Here is a 23,989-nt window from a genome sequence, read left to right as displayed (position 1 = left end):
TCATTTTTGATTTGCAATGTTTTGTAATTAGCTAACTAAACTGTTGAAGTTTTTTGTTTTTAAAAATAATACCAGTGTTGCAACAGGTGAATTTTATTCAACAATACGAAAATGTTCGTTCGTGCTTGATGTTTGATTTGATCACATGACAGAGATTTATTTGACGAGACGATTCAGAAGAGTAGGATTTGTCGTAGTGTAAATAAATATGAAAAAGAAAAATGCAATTGCATCACGCACTGTTTGCCAGTGAACGGGGAAAGTCTTGGAAAAAAATAATGAATAATATGTCACGCACGTGATCAGTTGAGAAAAATGAATGCTCAAAAATTAATTAATTAAATTGATTGTGTTTTGAATTTGTTTTTTTTTTGGTTTTTCAATCAATAAGTTTGATTTTTTTTTTCGTTCACCACAAAGCTGCATAAGTTGTTCCAGTGGAGGGCGTGAAGTGGGCCGTTGAAGCCAACGGCGACAATGACCGTTGGAGAATTGGGTCGAGGTTCGCTTTCCGGCTCGGTGAACAAATAGCATGAGTCATCGTCGACGATGGCGGGAAAATTGTGACAGGTTGATGTCGATTGGCAAGTAGAGAACGATCGACTGCAAGATCAGGACGCAGACCAGTTTTGCTGCAAGCGTCATACACACACACACGCACACGCAGGTATACGCACACAGCACACACGTACACGTACCGTACACTTTTCACTTGTTCACTCATTCACACGACTAATTCTCAGAAGCAAAGAAAAAATAAGCAAGCGTGCTTCAATTTCGGTATGAAGCTTGAACGAGCTACTTTTTCAATTTTCATATTCATCCATTGTCATTGTTGTAGATGATGAAACAGAGTCTAGTAGTGCTCAGGTTGACGCTGCATGCTTTGGGTGGAATATTGACTACAATTGGCATTGGTCTGATAGTTGCCGGTACGGTCACTCCGGCTTGGCAAGTGGTCAACGTCACCGAAATGCACGCTTACCGTGAGCACGGTCTATGGATGGACTGCGTTTACGGGACCGATCGCAATTTGGCCGTGCACCAGTCCAATCCGGGCATGGCTTGCACTTTCAAATTGGACAAACATCCCGCGTCGCCGGTGGCCGATACCGGCAACGACCACTGGTTCCACGTCACCACGTTGGCGTTGCTCTGCTCCGCCGCCGGCCTCGGCCTGGTCGGCTTGTCGATGTTCTGCTGCGCCTACTGTATCCGAGTGGCGTACATCTTCTGGGCGGTGAACACGGGCATTTGCATGGTGCTCGCCTGCAGCGCGGTGATCATGTTCTTCCACGTGGCCAACGAATTCCAACACCGGATGTTGCACACGCTGACCGAAGTTTACGAGCAAAAAATGGGATATTCGTTTTGGCTGGCCGTGGCCGGCTCGGCCGTCTACGTCGCCTGCTTGTTGGTCAACGTGCTTTGCGCGATCATTGTCTACGTGGTGCCGTCGACCCACACCGAACGACCCCGCGGTTGGATGATGGTCAACCAGCACGAAGACACACTGGTGTAATGCGAAGAAAAAACTTACTACCGTCTACCGTAGTAACAAGGAATGTTTGAAAATCACGACAACAACAACTGCTCATCGCTCGTAGTAGTAGTAAGAAGAATGGATGCGATTTTTTTTCCAGCTTCCAACATTCATGTGTATTAATTATTTTTCATATTTTTTTACCGGTCGATCTCTGGTGTGACTTTTTTTAATTTGCATAAAGAAAAATTTGTTGTGTTTTTGTTGTTTCGACGCCTACGACGCGACTTTCTCAAGGACAAAGACGGGGGCCGGTTGGTCGTAACCTGACCAATAATAATAGCGAGAGAAGCGTTGTTTTTTGTTTGCTTTTGTTTTTCTTTTTCGCCTTGTTCGTCCGTCTTTTACAGTAAGTCGTTTGATTCACAAGTGAAAATTTGAAAAAGATAAAAAATTTAAACTGTCCCACTTTGCAAAACTGGCAAATGGTTTGTTTGCGGTTGGTTTGATGAATTTTTGCAATGAAAAAATTTCAGGTAGACAGACGAATAAATATATCTTCTCATTTGGTATTATTATTATTATTATTATTAATATTTTCCAGTCGACCTGTCGTCCGTACTGTCTGTCTGTTGTGTCGAGACGACGGACTGCGAATTGTTGAACAAACAGAATCCAACCTCTGACAAAGTCAACCAACTGACTGTAAAAATGTCAACTGCTCTTTTTCTCTGCTGTTCAACTGTTCGAAAATTGAGGATTAGGATGTGCCAAATCTACTGTCGGTGGTGATTGGGAAAAAGTGAAAAAGTGTTGTTTTTCAAAATATAATATTTAATTTTTCTGACAACTGATAATTTATTTGATGTGATTTGAAAGAAAAATGTCGGGCGTGAAAAGAAAGAGAAAAATGATAAATTTGAACTTCTTTCTTGATATGGCACTTTTCATTTGTAGAACAAACATCAAACCCACCCGTTTCTTTTTTTTCGATATTTATTTGAATTTAAATTTTTCATTTGAATCAAACTTTCCAACTGTCGGTTGATTGTTTGTGGTGACGAAGTGATTTTTCGACAAGGAAAAACTGGTTCGACAAAGCCAAAGAATTAATTCTATTCTTATTTGTCATGTCTCGAAACTTTTAAATATAATTTCAATTTACAATTTTCAATTTAAATTTACAACAACTGTGTTCGTATTAAAAAGTGATCATGATGAATTTTTGAAGATTTTTCTATTAATCTATTGTTGTTGCTGTTGTATTTATTAATTTCATGACATTTTGCATTTTATAAATGGCGTTGCAATACAAAAGAAAACAAGCTAATGTAAAATGCCACTTTTTCAACAAACAAAGTTATCAAAATATGTATATTTGATGGTAGCTTTTAATTCAAACATCTCGTAGTTTTGTTTTGCTCAACTATTTCACATGTGGCATACATATGACATCCGTTGAAAATTGCTACTGATGGACTGACTGTTCAATTTCACATTACAAAATTTTTTCCAATTATTATTATTCTGTTGTTGATTTAATTGGATAATTTGAATTTCGTACGCAATTTATTCAGATTGTATGCAATCATCAAATGCAATATTGAACTGTTCACTAGCTATTGTCAATATTATTACAATTCACACATGAACTATAAATTCTGTTCTTCATAAAATTATTGAAATAATAACCATTGTAAAACATGTACGCTGTTTTATTTCTTAATTTCTAGAACAACAATTTCAAATAATTTTCAAATTTGCATCTCATCGAAACATCACTGGACATGATGAAGAGCGATAATGCTGACAATTGTTTTCAATCAATTGAAATTCATTTTTACTTTAATTAATTCTATTAATATTTGAAATTAACATAAATTTATTAAAAAAAATGAATTTTTGAGTTTAATTTTATTTTGATTTTTAATCGTCTGCAAAATTGGTAAACAACTTTATTATCTTTTAAATTGTAACTTGTGCCATTTTACTATAATAATAGTAATTCAAAAAAATTAATTTTTTGGATTTTCAGAGCTATAAATTTTTTTCATCTCATAGTAGTATATTTTCCTTTTTCTTGTCACAAGTGAACAAACCGTATGACTTGTAAAAGATCAATAGCTTAAGAAGTTCGACAGTTTTTTTAAAAAATGAAATTCGATTACTGAAACATTTGATAATTGTCTCATTCATTTAATAATAGAAATTAAAATAATGCAAACAATATGTAGTTCATATTTTACCTTTTAAAAGGATTACTTTTCTATTTCATTCTTTCGTAAATTAAAATTATGAGAACATTAATCATGCGATCAATGTAGCTCTGCAACTGAATTTTTTACCAATTTAGTTATGAAATTTATTTTACGTGAAATTTAACGAACCGATTTCACTAAACTATAAAAAACCTAATTGAATAAAATCTTACAAATTCCGTTTCAATTCTAGCTTCTGATTTTTATTTGTCATACAGCAATTGTTCATAATTTCAATGGTTTTTATTCGTTTTGTATAAAGGAAAAGCATTTTTGTGATAAAATTTATTTCTGAATAAATCATTAAAAAATTATTAATATCATTTGAAAGATGAAAAATAGACAATCAATTACAATGAATAAAATGATGAAAGATACAAATATAAAAGAATAAATTTTGTTTTGAAAAAGGAAATTACAAGGCAATGCAGAATTTGAAACAAAAAAAATTTTTTTTCATACTTTAGTCAATCAACAAAGATTGGTTGTTGTCATGACAAAATTCGTGTCATGTCGACATAAATCAATGAATAAGATGCTCTTGTGTTTTTTGTATAAATGAAATTAATTCAAGTGCAATCAGTGAAGATTTTTTTAACAATCGTTCATAATAAAATGAAAAACAAAAAATTATTTTAATAATATTCAATTCACTAGAGATGAAAAAAAATTTTTTTATTGAAAAAATTTATACAGTAAGATTTTACCGTAACTGCTCATTTGAAAGTTGCAAACTTGACTGCCGTGAAATGAAATGTAAAATAATGGGAATAATTTTTTAAAATTATTTGAATTATCATCATTTATTTTCACTTGTGAAATTTTATGTCAAAAAATGAATATGCGTCGATCCTGGTCTGATGGTCAAAAATCTATTCTGAAAACAAAAATATGCCATGAAAAATTATCCCATCATTGGAAAGCAAAGAATAATTTGTTTTCATTTCAATTTTTAAAATAATATTTATTTTTTAACTGAATAATTTTTTTGAATTTTTTTTTGATGTTTTAAAGCTTTCAGCGTTGGTTGGCAAGTATAAAAATTGACTAATCATCTTGACAACAATTAGAATGCCGTTCAATTGTTCAAGGTGGGTAATTTGAATAATGAATGACGTTTCGCGCTTTCCACGTTGGTCGCTAACGTCTACGTTGCTATTGATTAAATAATTGCAAAGAGAATGATCCATTATTCATAATTGCACGCGTGCAAGTTTGGAACAAGTAACGGGCAAAAGAAATGATTACCAACCAAGCCATTTCATGTTCAAAGACTACAACAATTTGTCGAATAATTATTATTATGCAGAAATATATATATATATATATTGATAAGCAGAATTTCAGAATTATTTTAAATTTATTCCCACAACTCATTGATTAATTTAATAATTGAAACTGGAATAAAAAACGCCCACGAATGGTTCAACATCATCATCTTCTTTTTTTTTGAATTTTTTTGTTAATGAATATCAATTTACTGATGATGAATTAAGCTGGAAAAATGAACAGCAGCATGCTAGAACAAGAGCAATTGACTTTCATGCAGGGAGGCAGAGCCTTGGCGCGAAGCGATTCAGGTTTTCGCGAATAATATGAAATCTATTTTTAATCTGGACAACTTTTTGTCTGTATTGCAAAAATTGCGACCCCAGCTCGATTGGAGCATAACGATTATTGCTAGCATTGGCGTTTGCAGGAAGGGACCCAATTTCCAAATCATCCACTTTACCACTCGTGCTCATTATGGTGCATTATGCCTTACGGACGCGGAATAATTTTCTCCCATTTGTCGGCGCGGCACGTTGAAAATTATCAGCAATTTTGGTAGCATCGGCGAGAAATTTGATAAATTATGCAAAATTAGAGTGATTACAATAATTAACAGCACCGCTAAAACGATACAATAAAAGGTAGACAACGTGAACTATCAAAATTAGCTCAGTCGGCAAAATATGGCTGCAAACTGCTGGCCGCTCCTTATGCTCACCGTTCTGGTCGACTCTTATTATTCATCCCGTACTATTTTTCAACAGGAGAATATGCAATATTTTTTTCACAAATCTTTTCTTCATAATCACAAGGTATGCTAAGGGCAGATATTGACTATTTATTAAATTTTCAACTTTGATAAAAATGTAAATTCATTCTTTGGAATTCATTTCACTCTGAATATTATCTTAAAACCTTCAACAGGTTGCATGTATTTATTTCGATTAAACATTTTTAATGTAATTTTATTTAATTTAAAATATGTTTTTCTAAATAAAAAATTCAAACCACATCCCAACTTTTACATCTGACAAAAGCAATGTTTTTTCCTTGCTTTTTATTTAAATATACTGACATATTACAAAGTACAATCAATTAAGATTGTTGTTTTTTATGGTTAATTAATTTATATTTCAAATTACGTCTGCATAATGAATTTGCTTTTTCATCTACTACTATATGATGATTCAAATGAATGTAAACATTGTGAAAGAAGATTCTCAGCATTCAGTTTTCTTCTTAAATTTATATAATTAAAAGTGCGTGAACGGTGGATTTTAGTGAGTTCATATCTAGCTACTATATGCTTTTTATAAACAATTTCAAATTTTTGTAGCATCATAGATAGCATTAAAATGCGCTTTTATCCATTGACATTTCAATATTAGTAAAGATTATTTTTAACTTTTCATTTTTCTGTCTTTTCTTTCATTTATTCAACCAGCAATAGTTCCAATTGGCTCACTGCAGACAAATAGAAATGTATAATTAATTATGAAAACAACAGCAAGTTGAACATGTACAGTAGAACATTGTTAACACAAAAAATGTTTCATATTTTCCACAATTAAATTGTTCATCAGTTGACGATAAAGGTCTAATCTTACGATGGCTTTATTTTTATTTGAATTTTTTTCTTTATTTATAAAGAATATAATATAATTTATTCATATGAGTAAAAAATTTAAATAGAAAATAATGCAAAAAACGCAAATGCAAAATTTGTTGATAAGATTTAGATACAGTAATCCATTTTACGCTTTGTCATTCGTTGTACAGTTGTACATTGTATTTTCCATCAATTTGCTCATGCACATTTCTTTTCTTTTCCATGGGAGCATGTTTTGTACTTCATATTGATATTTTTCAAAAAAAAAGAATCATCCCTGCTAGTTGTTAGCTGTGATTTGGGTAGATCTGGTCATTCTGGGTTTCTCAGATCATCTCATCAGTGCAACGGTCGTTCTTTGTTCATCCTGATCAGCTTCGGTGTATTTTCAATTTTGATGAGTTTTTTTCGCTGCAGTCAATTAAGTTTCACGCAAGTATTCAAATGACCTGCATTAGCTGAACACTTTTGTGAAACCATTTCCGCCACAGCTACATTGCGCTGTATTGCTGTGGCAAAACCGCGTGCAGCTGACAATGCTCAAAATGCCATAAATCACAAATCGGTACTTGAAAATTGAATCAAGGTTGTATTCTTGAAATTTACGACAATTTAGAGTGATTTGAAATAAAATAGCCTGCAAAGATTGCTGTTATTCACTTCTTCTGCCAATAAAAGTGCAATTCAAATTGAACAATAACAATTAACTGATGTCGTAAAAAAATAATTAATCAACAACAATTTTTATTTTATTTCATTTTGCATACTGATTATGATATTTCATTTTTAATATAAAATTTGTTGCTCTTAAATGTTTATTGCAAAAATGTAACATACAACTTGAACATAATTGAACAACTGGAACAAATCTTCCTGAAATTTAAATAAAAGCTAATAGTTTGACTTTTTAAAAATTTATTTGAAACTTCAGTATTATCCGACATTCAGAATGGAAAGCAAAGTTTAAAGATTTTACATCCATGCAAAAAATGCATAAGGATATTTTAAATACAGTGTTGTAATAATTTTCAGGCTTTAATAGTGACTTCATTAAATAATTATGCTTTGTTCAAATAATGACAATTTGTTTCTGATGGACTTCAAATGAAAGTTTACAATTATTTTCAAGAGAAAAAGAACAGTTCTGCTATTAAAAGTACTTAGAATATACTTATAAGTAATGCATTTATAATATGATCGTTCCAGCTGTACAACAACCTGTACTACTAAACAGTTCATCTGTTTTCTTATAAATAAATTTTCCAACATTTCAAAGTAAAGCATTTCATAACTTGAATATATAATTTAATGATGAATTAAGTGCTGAGGATAATGTTTTTTGAGGAAAGCAGATTTTGCCGCTTCAAGTGAAAAGGTTATTTATTCATTTTCACTTATTGTTATATGTTCAAACAAAATTATTAACTGCTACTTATGAAAAGCTTGTTGAACTTGTTTAAGCAGCACAATGCTTGCAAAATACTTGCATTCATATTCATTAATGTAATTTTATTTGCAGAAAATATTAATGAGTGCAAAGCTTTGATTTATAAGATATAATTGCCCATTTTTTCAATTTGAATGTGCTATAACCTAATAAATTTAAAGTTATATAAGGTAGCTTTTTATAATATCATTATTTCTTTGATTATCATTATTTCAAAATCTTGATTATGTGCACAAATGTTGAATTAACATCATCTGACTAAAAATGCATAAAAAATTGTTTTGTTCAAATTTGACATTGTAAAACTGAAAAAGTCAAAAAATAATGTCAGTGATGACCGCATCAACAAATCTTTCAAGATTGTGCTATACTTTGTGATTTGATTTGTTTCACTTTAAATGCCCTAGAATACAAGTGAAATCAACTTTTATCAGATTTTAAAAATATAAATAAATTATGAAAGTCTTGTGCATACTATCTTCTGATTTTGAATTTAACATACACTCATCTCTTTACAAGTGAGTACTGTTATACTATTTAATATTCAAATTTGGTAGTTGAAGCAAATAATTGTGAAGAAGAAAAACCAAAATAAATCAAAATGAATTATTCGATATAATTTATTAACTTTTCATGTTGTCTAGTCAATTTTCCATAATGCAACCTAAAAGTGTCATTTTCTATGTACTGCCAAAGTGTTGCATCTTTTCTTCTGGTAGTAACAGTTTTCACTTAAAAATTATTTATTCATCATTTATTATCATGTCATCTATGTTTGATAAATATTTGTTATAACCATATGTTGCAAAGTTTTATTTCATTTCAAGGATTCATCGACAGTGCAGCAAAAACAGTATGAGATGAAGAAAAAATATGCGAATGTGATAAAGAAATGGAAAACAGATGAAGAAGAGAAGAAGTGTCAAAGCACGTATAACTGTGACTACGTGAATGTTGGATAGTTGAAAAAGTGAAAAGCACACAAATAAATGAATCATTTCAGAATTGGAATATATTGATGATACGCGACACAAACACTGCAAGCTTTTGTAAAGCAACCCACTGAGTTGCTATTGTAGTGAATGAGACCGGTTTGTTTACCTTGATGCATTTTTATGTCAGCTAGTGAACATTGTCTGTGAACAATTGTTAATGCATATAGGGTCGGCCTGTTGCCACTCTAGCCTCCGGCTTTTATGAACTAACTCTACCTCCAGTTTAAGGACAGGAATGCCATTCGATCTATGTATCATGGGCGTCGTCACTGTCACAACTAAGTTCATTTCACCAGAGGCTGTTGTTGTTGTCAGCTCTAGTCCAAGTGGGTCATTTGATGCGCAGCAAACCCGTTTCCCAAACGATACAAAGCGTGAGAAAAACTTGACAGGCAAAAGCAAAAATTGCCATAGCAGGCAAGCTCTGCAGTTTTGAGTTACGACTGACAAAACGTCATTGATTGCAAAAGCTGCTTTGTCCAGCCGGTAACGTTGTGTCGGCGTTGCTCTTTTAGTTCATCAATCGTCCCATTGCCTCCAATGCACGCTACTTGTTCTTCGCTTGCTTAACCGTCAGCAGTACCAAGCTTAACGGAAAGCATCAAGTGAATTAAGCGCTCAAATGGACAAACTGTGAACTTTGTCCAATTTTTTACTTTTTTCAATATTCACAACAACAACAACTACTACTACTACTACTACTACTACTACTTCTATTTGGTAAGCATATTTTATTTAAAATCAAAGTGCTACTATTTCAACTTTTACTCACTTGCTCAAATCATTTGAATATTCTTCTTTGCATCGATTTTATTATATTTTTTTGATATTTAAAATTTATAAATCTGCTCATCTTGCTATCTTTCCAGTTGCATTTAAAGCAACATTTTACTTGCACTAATCACACGGACAAAGAAATAAGTTTTGAAAGTGAAATTTTCTATGCTTATTCTCAACTTATGTTTCTTTGACAGGTATGATTTCACTTTGTTTTTTAACTAACTTTAGCACTAAGACATTTGTTTGAGTATATTCAAGAAATACTCAAGTTACATTAATCTGATAAATTTGCCATATTCGATAAATCCTTTTGTGACATCTTGATCAAACTAGAATGCCAATATTTCTTATTCAAACTACGTTCAAAAAGAAATATTTTTTAAATACTGTAAAAGAGTATTTTCTGGACATTTTAAATTATTTTTTTTGTAAAGATTCATTCTTCAGTAAAACTGGTTTTCATTTTTTTATTCTGATGACGTGTTATTTTTTGATATTTCAAATTCATGCTGTCAAAAGTGAATGCAAATATTTTGCATTATATAACGCCTCTCCAGAGCAGAGCTTTCAATTTCAAACATTGCAGCTGCATAAAGTTAAAATAATAAATCTTTTTAATTATAATTTAATAATGAGTTTTTGGATAATTTTATTGGACAGTTTATTGATTTTCATTAAAATATTTCAATAAATTGCGTCAATCTGAAGAGTATGCACAAAATTAATTATTAACTAGTCAGATATTTCTTTTTAAAAAGTCATTTCATTTTTTAAAGCATGCATATTTGTGATAATTATCATTATTTTGAAATTTATGATGAATTGAGTTATTTAGTTTCATGCAGTTTCACATTACAAGTATTTTGCAGCTTACACATTAAAATCAGCAGATTTGCTCATTATGCACTTTTTAACGCATTAAAAATTTAAAGTAATGATTTATTTTTTGAAAACTTATCAAATCTATGATATAATTTAAAGACGATTTTAAAAATTTGTATAGCAATGCAAACTGAAAAGCAACAATGAAATTTCCACATTAAAAGATTCATTTATAAGAAATACTAACACTGATATGCAAAAACCTGCACATAAATCACGGTAAATAAATTTTAATACTAGTCGCCTAATTCAATTTGAAAATGTATATGTTTTGCTGTTAATTTTTTAAAAAATGGATCAAAAAACGGCATGGCAATATAACAATTTATATTTGCAGCAATTGCATAAGGCTGTTGCTGTATACACACGCATACATGTATAAACATATGTATGTATGATTTTAAAAATATTCTTTTTATATGCTAATAATAATGATAACCAAGGCATGCAGCGTTCACGCTTTATTTCAAATGATAAATAATTACTACATATTAATTATTTCATTGCAAGGAACTGAGATTTAGCAGTTCAGAAGTTTGTTTGCAAATATTTTAAGTTTTAAAATTAATTGACTGTAAAATTTTAGTAAATAGTAATATTTCATGACATTAAATAATAATTGAATCAAAGTAAATTCTTGCAATTTCAATGGTTTTAAAAAAGAACACATTATAATATCATAAGTTTTATTCATAGATTAATTATATGAATTATATAACAGTTTTAAAAATGGCCATTAACTTTATTAATGGGATGCTAAATTTTCTGATGATCATCGAACTATAAAAACATATTTCAAAACACCTAGTTAATTTCTACCGTAATCTGTGCGTGGCTCTTCACAATGTAATCATACTGTGACAATTAAAATGTGCCTACTCTGATTGGTTAGTTTTCGATCTTATTGAGATTCTTATCGAACAAACGCACCAACTGAGCACGTCCGGCTAAGACAATCTCCATTGTGTATCTTATTTTCAAAAGATCATGTCTGTGATCTGAATACGTAACGGAAATGATTCAATCATTATCAGTAGTGGTTATCACTCCCATTCCAACTCTTTCCATCATTGGCACGCGTCGCTTTAATCCCTAATTGCCTGCCTTTGCCTGATTGACAAGATTGAAAGGCCAATTTTTCTTGATGTCAATGAGCAGCTCTCAGCACGAGTTCAATTTTACTGTAGTTGGTATATGTTCAACAACAGGCTGACATGGTAGGCTGCAATTTGCGCCTGATCCATTATCTAAATATCAATTATAATTGTCGCTTGGATAGAATAAGTGGATAAACATCTGATAAAACTGACAAAATTATTCTTCGATCAACTCGTACGTGAGCTTCTGTTGCGGAAGTTTTGAATATCTTTCAGTAATTACACTTTGAAAATCATACGCTTCAAAATTTCAATCATCATCACTTATTAAAAATTATGCAATTCATTACATAATTTTAATTTCAAAATAAAAAAAAGGAAAACAATTTTACACAAATTACTGTCAAGGTTAATTAAAGAAGTATACCACACAAAAAAGTAAACTTTTAAAATTTAGCCTAAGTTTTTACTATAAAAATTTATTTTATAGTTTCATTAAAAATTTGTTCAAGTAAGTGAAAAACTTCATCCTTTCCTACTTTAAAAATTCAACTGCTAATCGAATTATACAAATTATAAAAATTTAATTTCTCATAATTAAATATTTAATAATATCAAGCATTAATTATTCACTGAAACAGAAAGCTCAGTTAAAGCTTCCTAAAAAGACTAGAACATACATTTTATATTATTTTTATAGAAGTTTGCGCCATACATCTTTTTCAACAATTAATATAAGTATGGTTAAACTATGCTCTGCTTTTTGTAACAATTTTAAAATGCTATGAATGCCAGGAACAGCGAATTATATGCGCAGTTGCATAATATATGTGTAACTGATGTAAAAAAAATGAAGCTCTACACAGTTGCGTTTTTTCGTAGTTGATGTTTGTATTATTCTGTGGTTTTGATGTCAATGTAAGTGTTGTTTTCTAAAATTTCATCTTTTTTGTTGTGATTAAACTTATTAAACAGGTTTCCTTATTAAATATTGCCTTGAGTTTTCAAAGACAGCTATCCTGTCTATCAAATTGAATATTTTCTTCTTTTCTGAACAAGTTTTACTTGAGCCATCTTTGTTTTAGCGTATCATATTGTTTGTGCAGCCATAAACAATTATAAAAAAGAATCACAAACAGTTACATTGTGAAAAAGTTATTAAGAAGCATTTAAAGTTTTGTTTTTTTTTATTTTGCAATCTGCTTCACTTATTGCAGATTTTGTTTTACTTTGTCATTTTATAATATAAATTATTCAGATACCACATATTTTTGAGTTCTAGTAAGGGAAAATTTTTAAAAGCAGAGTAAAAATTAAAAAAAGCATTATTTATGATACTGACGTTATTTATCACTTTTCGTTGATGTGTTTAGTAAAGGGCCATAATCACGTACTTGAGCGAGGGAATCAAAATATTTGTAAATAAGTGCCACGGCCATCGCTTACTGTGAGAGAGTGGCAGTCGGTCATTGACAATGTGAATGCGTTGTAAGGCGGACGTAGCCAATTGTTCGAGTCGGTCGAGGAACATGTGTAGGAGGAGGACAAAAGTGACGGAGGATGCTTGACAGAGTGTATGAATGAACTGACACCGCTTTTATGATTGAATACAATGGGAACAGTCGCGTGGCCGGATTTTCGGCCTACAGGGACAGGTGAGACGGTTCCGACCTGGTTTGCTATTGGCGTGGGGTTCTTGCTTTCCATGTTAGTCGCTTTTTTACACAAAGTCAACGGTCGGCCCCTCTTGCTGACCAACAGCAGTACTACGAGGTCGATTCCCTCAGGTCATTATTAACTGTTCCTGTTCAGCGCCCGGCCTCTTCTCTGCAAGACGCTACCTATTGTCCGTTTCTAGCCACGTTGTCGTTCTTACTGACATCACTGAGAGCTTTCAAGGTGACATACACTTGACAAGCTCTTGACTAGAACACAAGCACGTCATTTTCTCTCGCTTCATTACACTACTACTGTACTTCAAAAAAGGTAAAGTAGATTGCTCAGCTCTATTTAATACATAATATCGTTGCTGTTGTTATTGTATGTAATTGTTATTAATAGTGGTTTCATTTACTTCAACGAGATTATCATTGTTACTTGATCTTAACCTCACCAGTTAAGCCCACAGGGGAGATGGCCACTTAAGAATTTTCCTCTTTAGTTTGCTTCAAGTGTCTTTCTTAGCACGTGCAAATAATAATGTCGCTCAGAAAAATATTTTTAATGTTGTAACAACATTTTTTCTATTGTCTGAGGTGATTTTTAATTCCCTTGTTGCATGTGACCTCAAAATCTGATCTACATTTTATTTATTATGATTTTAAGCAGTAGTAGGAGATGCGCTTCAGTTGTGCTACGTGACAGATAAGAAAAATATTTACTGTAAAAAATAAGATTTCATATCATTTGAAAGCTACGTTGATAATGAAATAGCTCTGTACAATTCAAGATTAGATTAGATCAGATGAACATCTGTTTTATTGATGTAAAACTTATCAGTTAACAGTTGTTTAACAGGCAATTCATCTTTAACGCTTTTTTTTATAATTGATTATATGAGATTTTATAAATGATCATATTATATTTTTATAACATATATTATAATTGATCATGCCTTTAATAGTGGCAGTGGACAGATTGTCTAATGCAATATAAAATTGAAATGATTAGTCAATTCAATTGCAGGTTTTAAAAATCAGAAATTCAAGAAGCATTGATTAGCATAAAAATAAAAAAAGACAACATTTATCACAGTTTTATTCATACCATTGCGGAAAGAAAAATACTGCGCAAAAATTAAGTTTTTTACCCTTTTCCAACTCAATTTAAGTCATAATGAATAGGCCTGGAGGTTAGTTCACACTTTCACAATGTGATATGCTACATTTTAGTTACTGACAACTTCAAGAGACATTACCTTGTATTGGCATGGAAAAATGTCAGATCAATTTTTCTGATCACATCGATTTGTAAAACAAATGACAGTATTACATTTTAAAATAAATTATGCCTTTATAGATGCAGTCATTTTCTTATCTGGTAAAGCATAAGTCATTGAACAAAAAAATCACATAAATGTATTGAATGGGAATTAATTCAAATTATATAACTTTTAATATTATTATTTATCTTTTCAAAATCAACATTTACTTTAGTCTGTTTCTGATCTTTATAATTGTTCAGGATATATATATATATATATACAGAGAATCAAAAGCACTGAATAATATATTCAATAGTTATAATAATTTTTAATGAATTAAATTATTATGATCTGAATGAATTTTCAATGTGTTTAATTTCATTTTTATTTAAATTCATATTTTCAGTTTTCTTCTACTGCGTTAGCATACTTTCTGATTACCTGTTTTGAGCAGTTACCAGTTTGAATTAGAAATAAATTGAAAAAAAAACATAAATTGGTTAAATGTAATAAGAAATTTTTTTGTTTCACATCTTCTTTACTATCACTATTTGCATGCATTTCAGTTGCAGATTTTCCATGATGCTACCTACAGTTTGCACATAGTTCCATGTAAACATATAGGAGAATTTTGATTGATAAAAAAACAAAAATATAGTTTGAACTGATAAACTTAAGCTTTCAGCATTTTTATTTTGATCGACTTTCTTCAAAAACACAAATTGGTGAGGTAGGTCAGTTTGCTTTGAGAAGTAAGCCTTTGTCGAACAGTAGTCGATAGTTGGATGAACGGCGTTTACTGGCCGGAAACATGGAAGCTTTGTGCTCGAATGCACAATCGACCCGTTTCTCCAATTTACTGACACTTCCCGGATTCTAGACTAGAGCTGAAGAGTCGATAAAGGGAAACATCTAAAATAGCTGATGGTCCATCCCTGCTTAGCAACCAAGCCTTTAAACAGTATCACATCAGTTTGCCTTTCTTATAACTAGTACTGCAGTAGCTGGTTGCAGAGTCAACAACAAAGCGCTTAATTGGTAGGTCCGTTTAAAATGGAAAATCGACTCATCGGGTACCTTTAAGTTTTAGTTACTTTCCAGCTGCAACTGCAGCAGTCTTGTGATCTTTGTAAGATTGATTTCTGACTGAAGCTGTCCCTTGAGCGACCTGACCATATGAAAGATAAAAGACACCGATCAGAGTCGGAAATAATTATAGATAATTGCAATGCTGACTAGGAGGCACTAAGGAAATGCAAAAACGCACTTTTTACTATTCAACAGCATCTCAGCATCTTTTACTTTGTTATTCTGTAATAAATATATTTTTCAGCATGCGTTGGATATTTTCTGTTGATATTTTTATATTTTTTAAGTTTTTCAAAAATAATATTATTTATTACCTCAACTCTACGTATGGTTAGGCAAACTGTGACCTATTCCCAGTGGTCATCAACACAATTATTTCTTTATTATTATAGTCTGGCATCAAGCTGACGTTGTCAGTCGTTTTCCATTTGGTACAACATCGCCCACCTGAGTCAGAAGGAATGTAGATGAGTTGTCAGATTTCCTTTCGGTGGTCAACTTTCAAATCGGTATGATGTTACTTGATTTTTTTTCTGTAGTTCTGAACTTTGGTGCAAAGAAAGAAAGAAATATTTTTACTTTAATTCATTTTAATGCAAAACAAAATTTAAAAATAAAAAAGCTTTCAAATTTGTTGTTTTAATGTGCTTTATAAGTTGTGTTATTTTGTTAATTTCTTGGAATTCAGCGCAGTTGTGAATGTTTAAAGAATGATGTAAGAAAAAAATCAACGTTGTTTACAGTACAGAAAAAAGAGCACTTTACCTAACGGCAAATGTTGCACTACTTACAGTGACAAATGCTATGACAGTGTGAACAAAAAATCATTACTACGGATCATTTCCTTATTATAAACTGATCCAGCATTGTAGTTCCGTAAGCTTTGTTAAGCAGATAATAGTTTCACAGATTTAACCTCAGTAATGACTCTGTAGGTAATATCAACATTTGTTCTCTTGATTATACCTAATTACAACTGCATATTTGACACATTAATTTACTAATTTTATAATAATTTAATTCTTTTTATGTAACTGATAAGAAAGTCAACTGACACTGCATCCTCAGTGAGAAAGCACTCGATAAATACATTTCACTATCAAGCGTGCTTGCTAGCTTATCTGTCACGATCATTTAATTTTGCTATAAAGTTACAATTTAAGTAAATTAACTGTGAATGTTGTCATTTAAAAATCTGTCATGACATTTGGCTTTTTGTGCTGATACATATATATTTGCTTGCTTTTATTTGAAACGCCTAGTATACAAATGACCACTAAAAATATACGCTGTTTAAACAAAAGTATTGTTATGTAGATTTTGTCCTAAACTGCACAAAGCGCATGGTGAAATTAAATATGTTTTTTGTTTTCTTTGAAAATATGCATAAAGAATAATATTAATAATGCTCATGCAACAAATATTTAAAGTAGCATTTACATTTAAATTATACACATATCTGGTTCATCATATTTATTGATTTGCTTTTGAAACTTTTTACTGTCAGTATTGAACTTTGAATTCTGATAAAAATTTTTTTTAATAAATGAACTTAGCAGACTTTCTTTGGAAATAGGCAACGGCTTTTGAAGTTGAATGAGCAGAAAACTGGCGCCATTGAGTGTCATGTGTCTTTTCCATTGACGCCGATGTGTACAATGGGCATTTCTGTAGCTGACCGTGGAACAGAGCAGCCGCTGGGCGGGAGTTTCAACGTGCCCTCAGTTAGTTATTCTGGTCAGTTCTGAGGGGTGAGCTTGATTTCCATTATGCCAAATCCAGTGCGGGCTTAGTAGGTATTCATTTCTATTGTCATTGTTCTCCTGTGTGTAGCAGTACAAAAAAGGCTATAGTGGCGTCGGTCTGGTGGCCGGCTTGCTTCTGGACCAACGGTCAGCTAAATCCCCCCTGCGGTGCTGACACATCACGCCACAATTCTGTATATTGTGACAAGAACGTGTCCGTCAGCATGAGGCAAAATAGGCCGAGGTCGTCGTTGGTCTGACAAACGACGCAGCGACTAGTCAGTTTTGATTTGCTGAATGCTCAGCCCGCTGACGTCGATTACTAAAATCTGATTGGTCAGTTTCTATTTGTCAGTAGGCGGGAAGTTTGCTTCTCTCATTATTCACTTCCATTTCTCACGTAAGCTTTTCATTTGTCCTTTAGCAGCTTACTCATGCTGCGGTTGCTTTCCATTTTTTCTGCAATATGCTTATATATAAACGTCGTCTAGGCTATTTAGATATTTGCTGCAGCTTAAATTTACCATAAGTTTTATTTTATAGGATTATACCTTATACTTGGATAACACTCAGCGTGCAAACATATTGAAGCAACCAAATGGATTTTCCAAAGGTGGGCATCCATAACGGTGAATTGGTCACTTACGGAGACATGGATATAGTGAATTGTGGAATGCCAGGTGAAAGCGAAGCAAAACTACATTCTTCGTTTCTTGACTTAAATGTTCATCCAGGAAACAATATCTATGCTTCGAGTTGTTATAATACAATGCGTGGCACGTTCAATCCTCCAACAATGACGCCGGCAGTTCCACAAACTGATGGATACGGACCCCGATCCTTAGCATCAAATTATGGATTGTATCAGCCTGTATCTTCGTTTAATGCCGCTCCGGTAGACTCCTACGGTCGAGCTAACGGACCTGGTGCTTTTCTAAGTTATCCTAACGCGTCATCTCCACCAGTTGAAGGTAAATTATGAATTTTTATTGCTTATTGCTGAAATTTGCAATTAATAAATAAAATAATTTTATTTCTAGAAAACACAAAAATTATTGAAGGTGGTGAAGTACGCTTGAATGGAAAAGGGAAAAAGATGCGAAAACCACGTACAATTTATTCAAGTTTACAATTGCAAGCTTTGAATAAGCGATTTCAAAGAACGCAGTATTTGGCGCTACCTGAACGAGCTGAACTAGCTGCGTCTCTTGGACTCACTCAAACTCAGGTAAAAATCTGACTTTTTGTTTCTTTGAAATGCTATTTCAGTTTTGTGTGAGCAAAAAAGGTTACACAAATATTTCGAACGTTATTCGTGTATTACAATTAATGTCAGCATATTGCTGCTGTTTAATTACATAATATTATTTGCAAAAGCTTATTTAATCCTTACAGAAGTGATATTAATCTGAAAATTACACTGGGGGTCATTGACCAACAATTCTTTTGTCATGCTGACTGTTTGCATAATCCACATATGTCTGGGTCATCATATAGAACAAAGAGATTATCTGTCAACTTGAAGAAACAGTTGAGTTTATAAAACTTTCACGAACAGCATACATTTATTTTAGAATTTTTTGCCATAATTACGCTCAATCTGCTGAAAATAATAATTTTATTAAGTTCCTTTACAACTTTGGGAGCGGCCTAAATTACGTCATTTTTAGCTAGGTGGGAAGTAGTAGTGTAGGGCAAGGGGTCCACCTGTGATACAAAAATAAAACCTGCTCAGCTAGCTGGATGCGGGCGTGTTCCGCTTGGGCTGCTAATTGTCATCATATGCAATCTAGAAATGGAAAGTGTTCAAAGTTGTTCCGAGTGGCTGCCGGTTGTCCAAATTTTTCTCGCTGGTTTTCATTTTTTACTGACATAATGTCACTAGCCGTCGTTGGATACTTCAATCAGTCGACGGACGCCTGTCACCAGATCACCATCAACGGACGCGAATGAAGTTGCTTCGCCTGAAGCAACATCCCATTCGTTTTGCTTTCTGTTTTCTCTGTTAAGAGTTGTTGAAAATTTTTCCCAAAAACGTCGGCACTTTTCATCATTGTGTACCTATTAAAACTAGATACAATTTCAACTGTTTTCATTCTCACTTCAGTTGATTGATTAAACTTTTAAACAATAAGTCAATAATTATTTTGTTCAATATTCTAGGTAAAAATATGGTTTCAAAATCGCCGATCAAAATATAAGAAAATGATGAAGTCACAGCCTCTCACGCCAGTTAAGCAAGATTCGACGGTGATGTCGCATGAGACAGCTGAAATGATTCCTGAGTCGTCAACTCAAGGAGGAAGCGGATTAGGTCACGTAAACGGTCGCCATAATATGTCTCCAGTGACCAGCGTTAGCCACCATGGCCAAACGGGGCATATGTGCGTCAGCCCTGTGGTCACTATGGCTCCGACCACGCAAAGACAAAGCGATTCCTCCCCGGCTGCGACTGCCAGCCCATCTTCTGTAAACAGTCTTCAAGGAGGATGGAATTCAGCTAACCAAGCTGCTTTTACTTTGACTAATTTGGATAATAAGGTCTTTCAACAAGCTGCAATTGGTCAAGATGCAGGAAGCTTGGTTGGCATTAAGCCACCGGTACAAATGCATCCCTACGACTATATCCATCAAAATGGTACCAGTCAAACAGTTCTCCAGCAAATGCCTGCACCTGCTGGCTACCATCATCCATCCAACTTATGCTTTAATGTGTATTGAACTGCATGCATATGACTGCTTTTTTAATTTTTTTTTATTATGTCGTGCTTTACAAGACCTCTGCGATCTGATCTCCTAAATTGAAGACACCAAAAGTTTCGTGCTAGAACGGCATCTCATTACTGCATATATATCCATCTATCAGCGCACATATATCACTTGTATTATTTAAATTTTGTTGTATTTAGTAAAATTTTCATGCATTCAATGTTTGTTTGGTACTATTTTGCAATTATTGAGCTAATTAAGCCCTTTGCATATGGAAATGCAATTCTGTTCTTTGTCATGTAGCATGGGAGTTTAATTCAATTTAATTGGCCAGACAATAAGAGAAGTGCGTCGAAGTACAAGACACGCCTCTTTTTAATGAAGACAAATTTTCCATTGCCTGCTGTACATAATGCAGTAGATGGGTAGCAGGCCACGCTTACGGCCCAACAATAATCAAGAGGTGTTTCTTCTTCCAACATCAAGACTTGCTTATTAATCAGAAACCAATACACATAGTTGCTTTGACATAGGAAGTTGAAGAGACCTATGTTGATGAGCATCAATAATCAAACTGCATAGTCTTATCATTCAATGTAGAATAGAAAAAAAATTAATTTTTAAACAAGCGAAAGTTAGAGATTGATAAAGTTCATAATGTCATGAAATTGCATAACATGGCATGGATATGTTTAGTATCAATAAAACGGAAATTAGTTTTTTGCAAAATTTTATTTTTAGTCTTTTTTTCAAACTAGTCAAAAAATTAATAACTGTGCAACATGCGCCTCAGAATTAAAATTGTTTTATATTTTTCATTTTATGCATGCAGCACATACAAAACAGTATTCACTTTTAAATAATTTTTACTTGCTTCTTTTAGCAAGCTGCTTTTAAATAATTATTTTTTTAAAATATTTTATATTACTGTTTAAAAAATTAAAGCAAAGAAAACTTTAATTTTTCATTTTGCAAAGATTAAAATTCAATTCAGCAGAAATGATGTGAATGCTTTTCATTGAATAACAATAGAATAATTTAAAAAAATAATTCGAGGTAAATTTAATAAGCAGAAAACTTGTTTTTTAATAAAATAAACATAATTCTCGAATAAAGAACAGAACTCAATCAAGATTGCTGAAATCATTATGATTTTGCTCTCAATTATGGGACGTCTATAACATTATAGTGGAAAAGCACGTACAACACACATTTAGAAATGCAGTGCAAAGCATTTTATAATGCAGAATATGATTTACTTTTCTAATCTAAAGATAAACTATTTTTGGAAATCAAAACTGAAAAAAATATGTAAAAAATACATTAATGTGTAACTGTTAATTTCAAATGATAATACAATTGATTAATTTTTTATAAGCAGTTGATAAAATGTATGATGAAAATTTATTTGCCAAAACAAACAAGTTGCTTCTTAATGGAGTGTGAGAAGTTTATTTTTAAAATGAACAGTTTTAATAACTGCAGTTTAAAATAGTTCATTAGGCCATTTTGATTTTCTTATGTTATGCTTGATATTGATATTGCCAGCACTGACTCAGTTGAAAGTTTGGAAAAGCAGCTTTTTTAAGCAAAATTAAGACAATAAATAATTTAGAACTTCATAAGCATAAAAATAATAAATAAATTTCTAAAAGAAATATTTTTCCATAAATTTTTATAGAAAAATGTAAAGCAAACAAATGTTGAGTGGATAATGTCAATATGTGTTATTGAAAATCAAAAAGGCGCCCATAAATTTTCCCAAATGATAAATATGAAAACATTTTCAAATGTACTTGTTGGAAGCAAAAGAGAACGTGTGACAGTTTTTATTGTCATACTGTTTCATTGGATATCATAGATCAAACAAAAGAAAAATATTTTTAAAACCCTGCTCATTTCGTTTCTTCTAAAATATTTAAATAGTTAAATTGATTAACGAACTTGAATTCGTTTTAATGTTATGGCTCATTATTCATTTTTGTCAATAATTATATCATTTAGCCTCTGCATTTTTAACTTATCAAATGCTTTGATAATATAAAGTAGATGCTACTGGGTAATTATTATTATATTTTTATGGCTATTATTAGGCGTTTATTTACAAAATTTATCAATATTAATATTTACAATATAAAGTGATGTACATCACCAGTACAGAAATAAATTTTACTTTATACTTCTCTACTTTATAAATAATTCTTGAGCAATAATTTAAAGTTTTATATTAAAATTTTAAATAAATTTTATAGGAGACTGCAAATAATTGTGCAAGTTTTTAAGCATTATTGAGTGAATGAACTTTATTCGAAAATTTTCAACCAAGTATAAAATTTTAAGACAATTACTATCAATTGTTGATAAGTATTTAAAATGCGTAGATATTTCTTAAAATAAAGGATTATATTAATAGGTATATATTTTATTTAATTTTAAATCCTAAGCTTATATTTAAATTTATTGCGAACAACAACTGATGTTCATATTCATTTATATGATTTAGCATAATGTTAATTAACATTAATTAAAATGTTAATCATTACGATAAAAATCATGATAAAATAATATTTAAAATATCGTATTTGAAATAAACTATATGCATAATATTTTCTGTGTTCATAATCATCATGAGCTTACAATAGATTAGGGCAGAGAAAAGAACTGTAAATTCATTTGTATGCAACTAATTCGGTATGATCAGAAAATTAATTGCAATGAAGAGGAATAAATGATTTGTAACTGTTTACAAGATTTAAACCTATTGCACCAAGAGTCACACATCAGTTTTACTTAAATAAAACTCTATTTTCTCTGATTTCAATAATTAGGTCATACTATTCAAATTTTACTTTATTTTCTACGTGCGCTGATAATTTTGGCATTAAAAATTAAATACTGTTATAAAATATGAAAAAGAGAACATTAAAACATTTATAGTTCAACCTTAACCATATAATACAATTACATTTAAACAAAAGTTGATCATTATTAATAACACAGTATGCTTCAGAGACAGTACAATGCAAGATTAAATCTTGCTACAAAATCAGTTACAAAAATATTTTAAAAACGCTCATTGAAATAATGAAATGATCAGTTATGAGAATGAACTGTTTACAGCCGATAAATGGGAAACATTTTAAACAAATAATAACAAATAAATAATACAAGTTATAAAATTATTTTATTTATTTTGTATTTGCATTATGCTGTTTCTATGGTGACATGATTTTAAATTAAGCAAAAATTAACTTTAATAATATGCAATTTGAATTTTATTTTTTCTTTTTTTTAATAATGAAAAATTTTTTAACAAACATTTAAACTGATAAAAAATTATTTTGCTATTGTTGTCGTCGTTGTTGTTGCAATGCGTTATATTGTTAGCATTTTCGAAAAATATGAATTATGGTATTAGTTAAAGCGTTTGAGTAGTTTTTATTATTTTCAGAGGGAGAATAATTATTTGAATTCAGAAAAGTTGCTACGCAGCGCACGTACAATTTTCAACAGCCTTTGAATTTTTTGAAAAATTGAGAATTTGCCATACCATTTCAAAATAAATTACGTTGCTTATACTGAATTTGTCAAAATTAAAATTCTTAATGCTTTAAAATTGCATGAATAACTTTTGATGAATAAAGAAATATAAACAAATAGATGGACTTCGAAAATGTATGTCATGCAGATAATAATAATT

The 23,989-nt window shown here is 31.4% G+C and overlaps 4 protein-coding genes across 4 annotated transcripts; 2 read left to right on the top strand and 2 right to left on the bottom strand.

Moving 5' to 3' along the window:
• Window positions 1-409: 409 nt before the first annotated feature.
• Tsp_01312 (conserved hypothetical protein) lies at window positions 410-1,723 on the bottom strand. The gene is made up of 3 exons (XM_003377081.1): window positions 1,688-1,723; window positions 1,089-1,513; window positions 410-632 (listed from the first exon to the last, which is right to left on the bottom strand). Exons 1-3 carry the CDS (start codon window positions 1,721-1,723, stop codon window positions 410-412), a joined length of 684 nt encoding a protein of 227 aa, XP_003377129.1.
• A 7,464-nt stretch (window positions 1,724-9,187) lies between these two features.
• Window positions 9,188-11,112, bottom strand: Tsp_01313 (conserved hypothetical protein). Its single transcript, XM_003377080.1, is given in 6 exon segments — window positions 9,188-9,488; window positions 9,506-9,629; window positions 9,697-9,777; window positions 10,392-10,430; window positions 10,930-10,970; window positions 11,033-11,112. 6 exon segments carry the CDS (start codon window positions 11,110-11,112, stop codon window positions 9,188-9,190), a joined length of 666 nt encoding a protein of 221 aa, XP_003377128.1.
• A 6,128-nt stretch (window positions 11,113-17,240) lies between these two features.
• Tsp_01314 (conserved hypothetical protein) lies at window positions 17,241-18,207 on the top strand. Its single transcript, XM_003377079.1, is given in 4 exon segments — window positions 17,241-17,297; window positions 17,395-17,563; window positions 17,578-17,834; window positions 18,124-18,207. The coding sequence occupies 4 exon segments, from the start codon at window positions 17,241-17,243 to the stop codon at window positions 18,205-18,207; spliced, it is 567 nt and encodes a 188-aa protein (XP_003377127.1).
• Window positions 18,208-18,232: 25 nt separating this feature from the next.
• Tsp_01315 (homeobox protein DLX-5) lies at window positions 18,233-20,301 on the top strand. Its single transcript, XM_003377078.1, has 6 exons — window positions 18,233-18,551; window positions 18,621-18,808; window positions 18,850-18,888; window positions 19,274-19,411; window positions 19,466-19,591; window positions 19,744-20,301. The coding sequence occupies exons 1-6, from the start codon at window positions 18,233-18,235 to the stop codon at window positions 20,299-20,301; spliced, it is 1,368 nt and encodes a 455-aa protein (XP_003377126.1).
• The last annotated feature ends 3,688 nt before the right edge of the window (window positions 20,302-23,989 follow it).

This window comes from Trichinella spiralis (genome assembly GCF_000181795.1).
Source record: "Trichinella spiralis strain ISS 195 chromosome Unknown Scfld4, whole genome shotgun sequence".
NCBI lineage: Eukaryota > Metazoa > Nematoda > Enoplea > Trichinellida > Trichinellidae > Trichinella > Trichinella spiralis.
Note: the sequence above shows the minus strand (reverse complement) of the source record. Positions and strands in the feature narration are given on the sequence as shown.

Bases quoted from the DNA above. Each gene is read 5' to 3' on its own strand.
- Tsp_01312 (XM_003377081.1), bottom strand. From the start codon at position 1,723: ATGCAAATTAAAAAAAGTCACACCAGAGATCGACCG. The intron at 1,514-1,687 runs GTAAAAAAATAT...GCATTACACCAG, and splicing joins GTCACACCAGAGATCGACCG to TGTGTCTTCGTGCTGGTTGA. The intron at 633-1,088 runs GTTTGTCCAATT...TGACGCTTGCAG, and splicing joins GGCCACCGGCGACGCGGGAT to CAAAACTGGTCTGCGTCCTG.
- Tsp_01313 (XM_003377080.1), bottom strand. From the start codon at position 11,112: ATGTTTATACATGTATGCGTGTGTATACAGCAACAGCCTTATGCAATT. The intron at 9,778-10,391 runs GTTATATAATGC...CTTACCAAATAG, and splicing joins AAGCTCTGCTCTGGAGAGGC to AAGTAGTAGTAGTAGTAGTA. The intron at 9,630-9,696 runs GTTTGTCCATTT...CTGACGGTTAAG, and splicing joins AAAATTGGACAAAGTTCACA to CAAGCGAAGAACAAGTAGCG.
- Tsp_01314 (XM_003377079.1), top strand. From the start codon at position 17,241: ATGCTCATGCAACAAATATTTAAAGTAGCATTTACATTTAAATTATAC. The intron at 17,298-17,394 runs GTTCATCATATT...TGAACTTAGCAG, and splicing joins TTAAATTATACACATATCTG to ACTTTCTTTGGAAATAGGCA. The intron at 17,835-18,123 runs GTCTGACAAACG...TTTATTTTATAG, and splicing joins ATAGGCCGAGGTCGTCGTTG to GATTATACCTTATACTTGGA.
- Tsp_01315 (XM_003377078.1), top strand. From the start codon at position 18,233: ATGGATATAGTGAATTGTGGAATGCCAGGTGAAAGCGAAGCAAAACTA. The intron at 18,889-19,273 runs GTTATTCGTGTA...GTAGTAGTGTAG, and splicing joins GTTACACAAATATTTCGAAC to GGCAAGGGGTCCACCTGTGA. The intron at 19,592-19,743 runs GTTGTTGAAAAT...TCAATATTCTAG, and splicing joins TTCTGTTTTCTCTGTTAAGA to GTAAAAATATGGTTTCAAAA.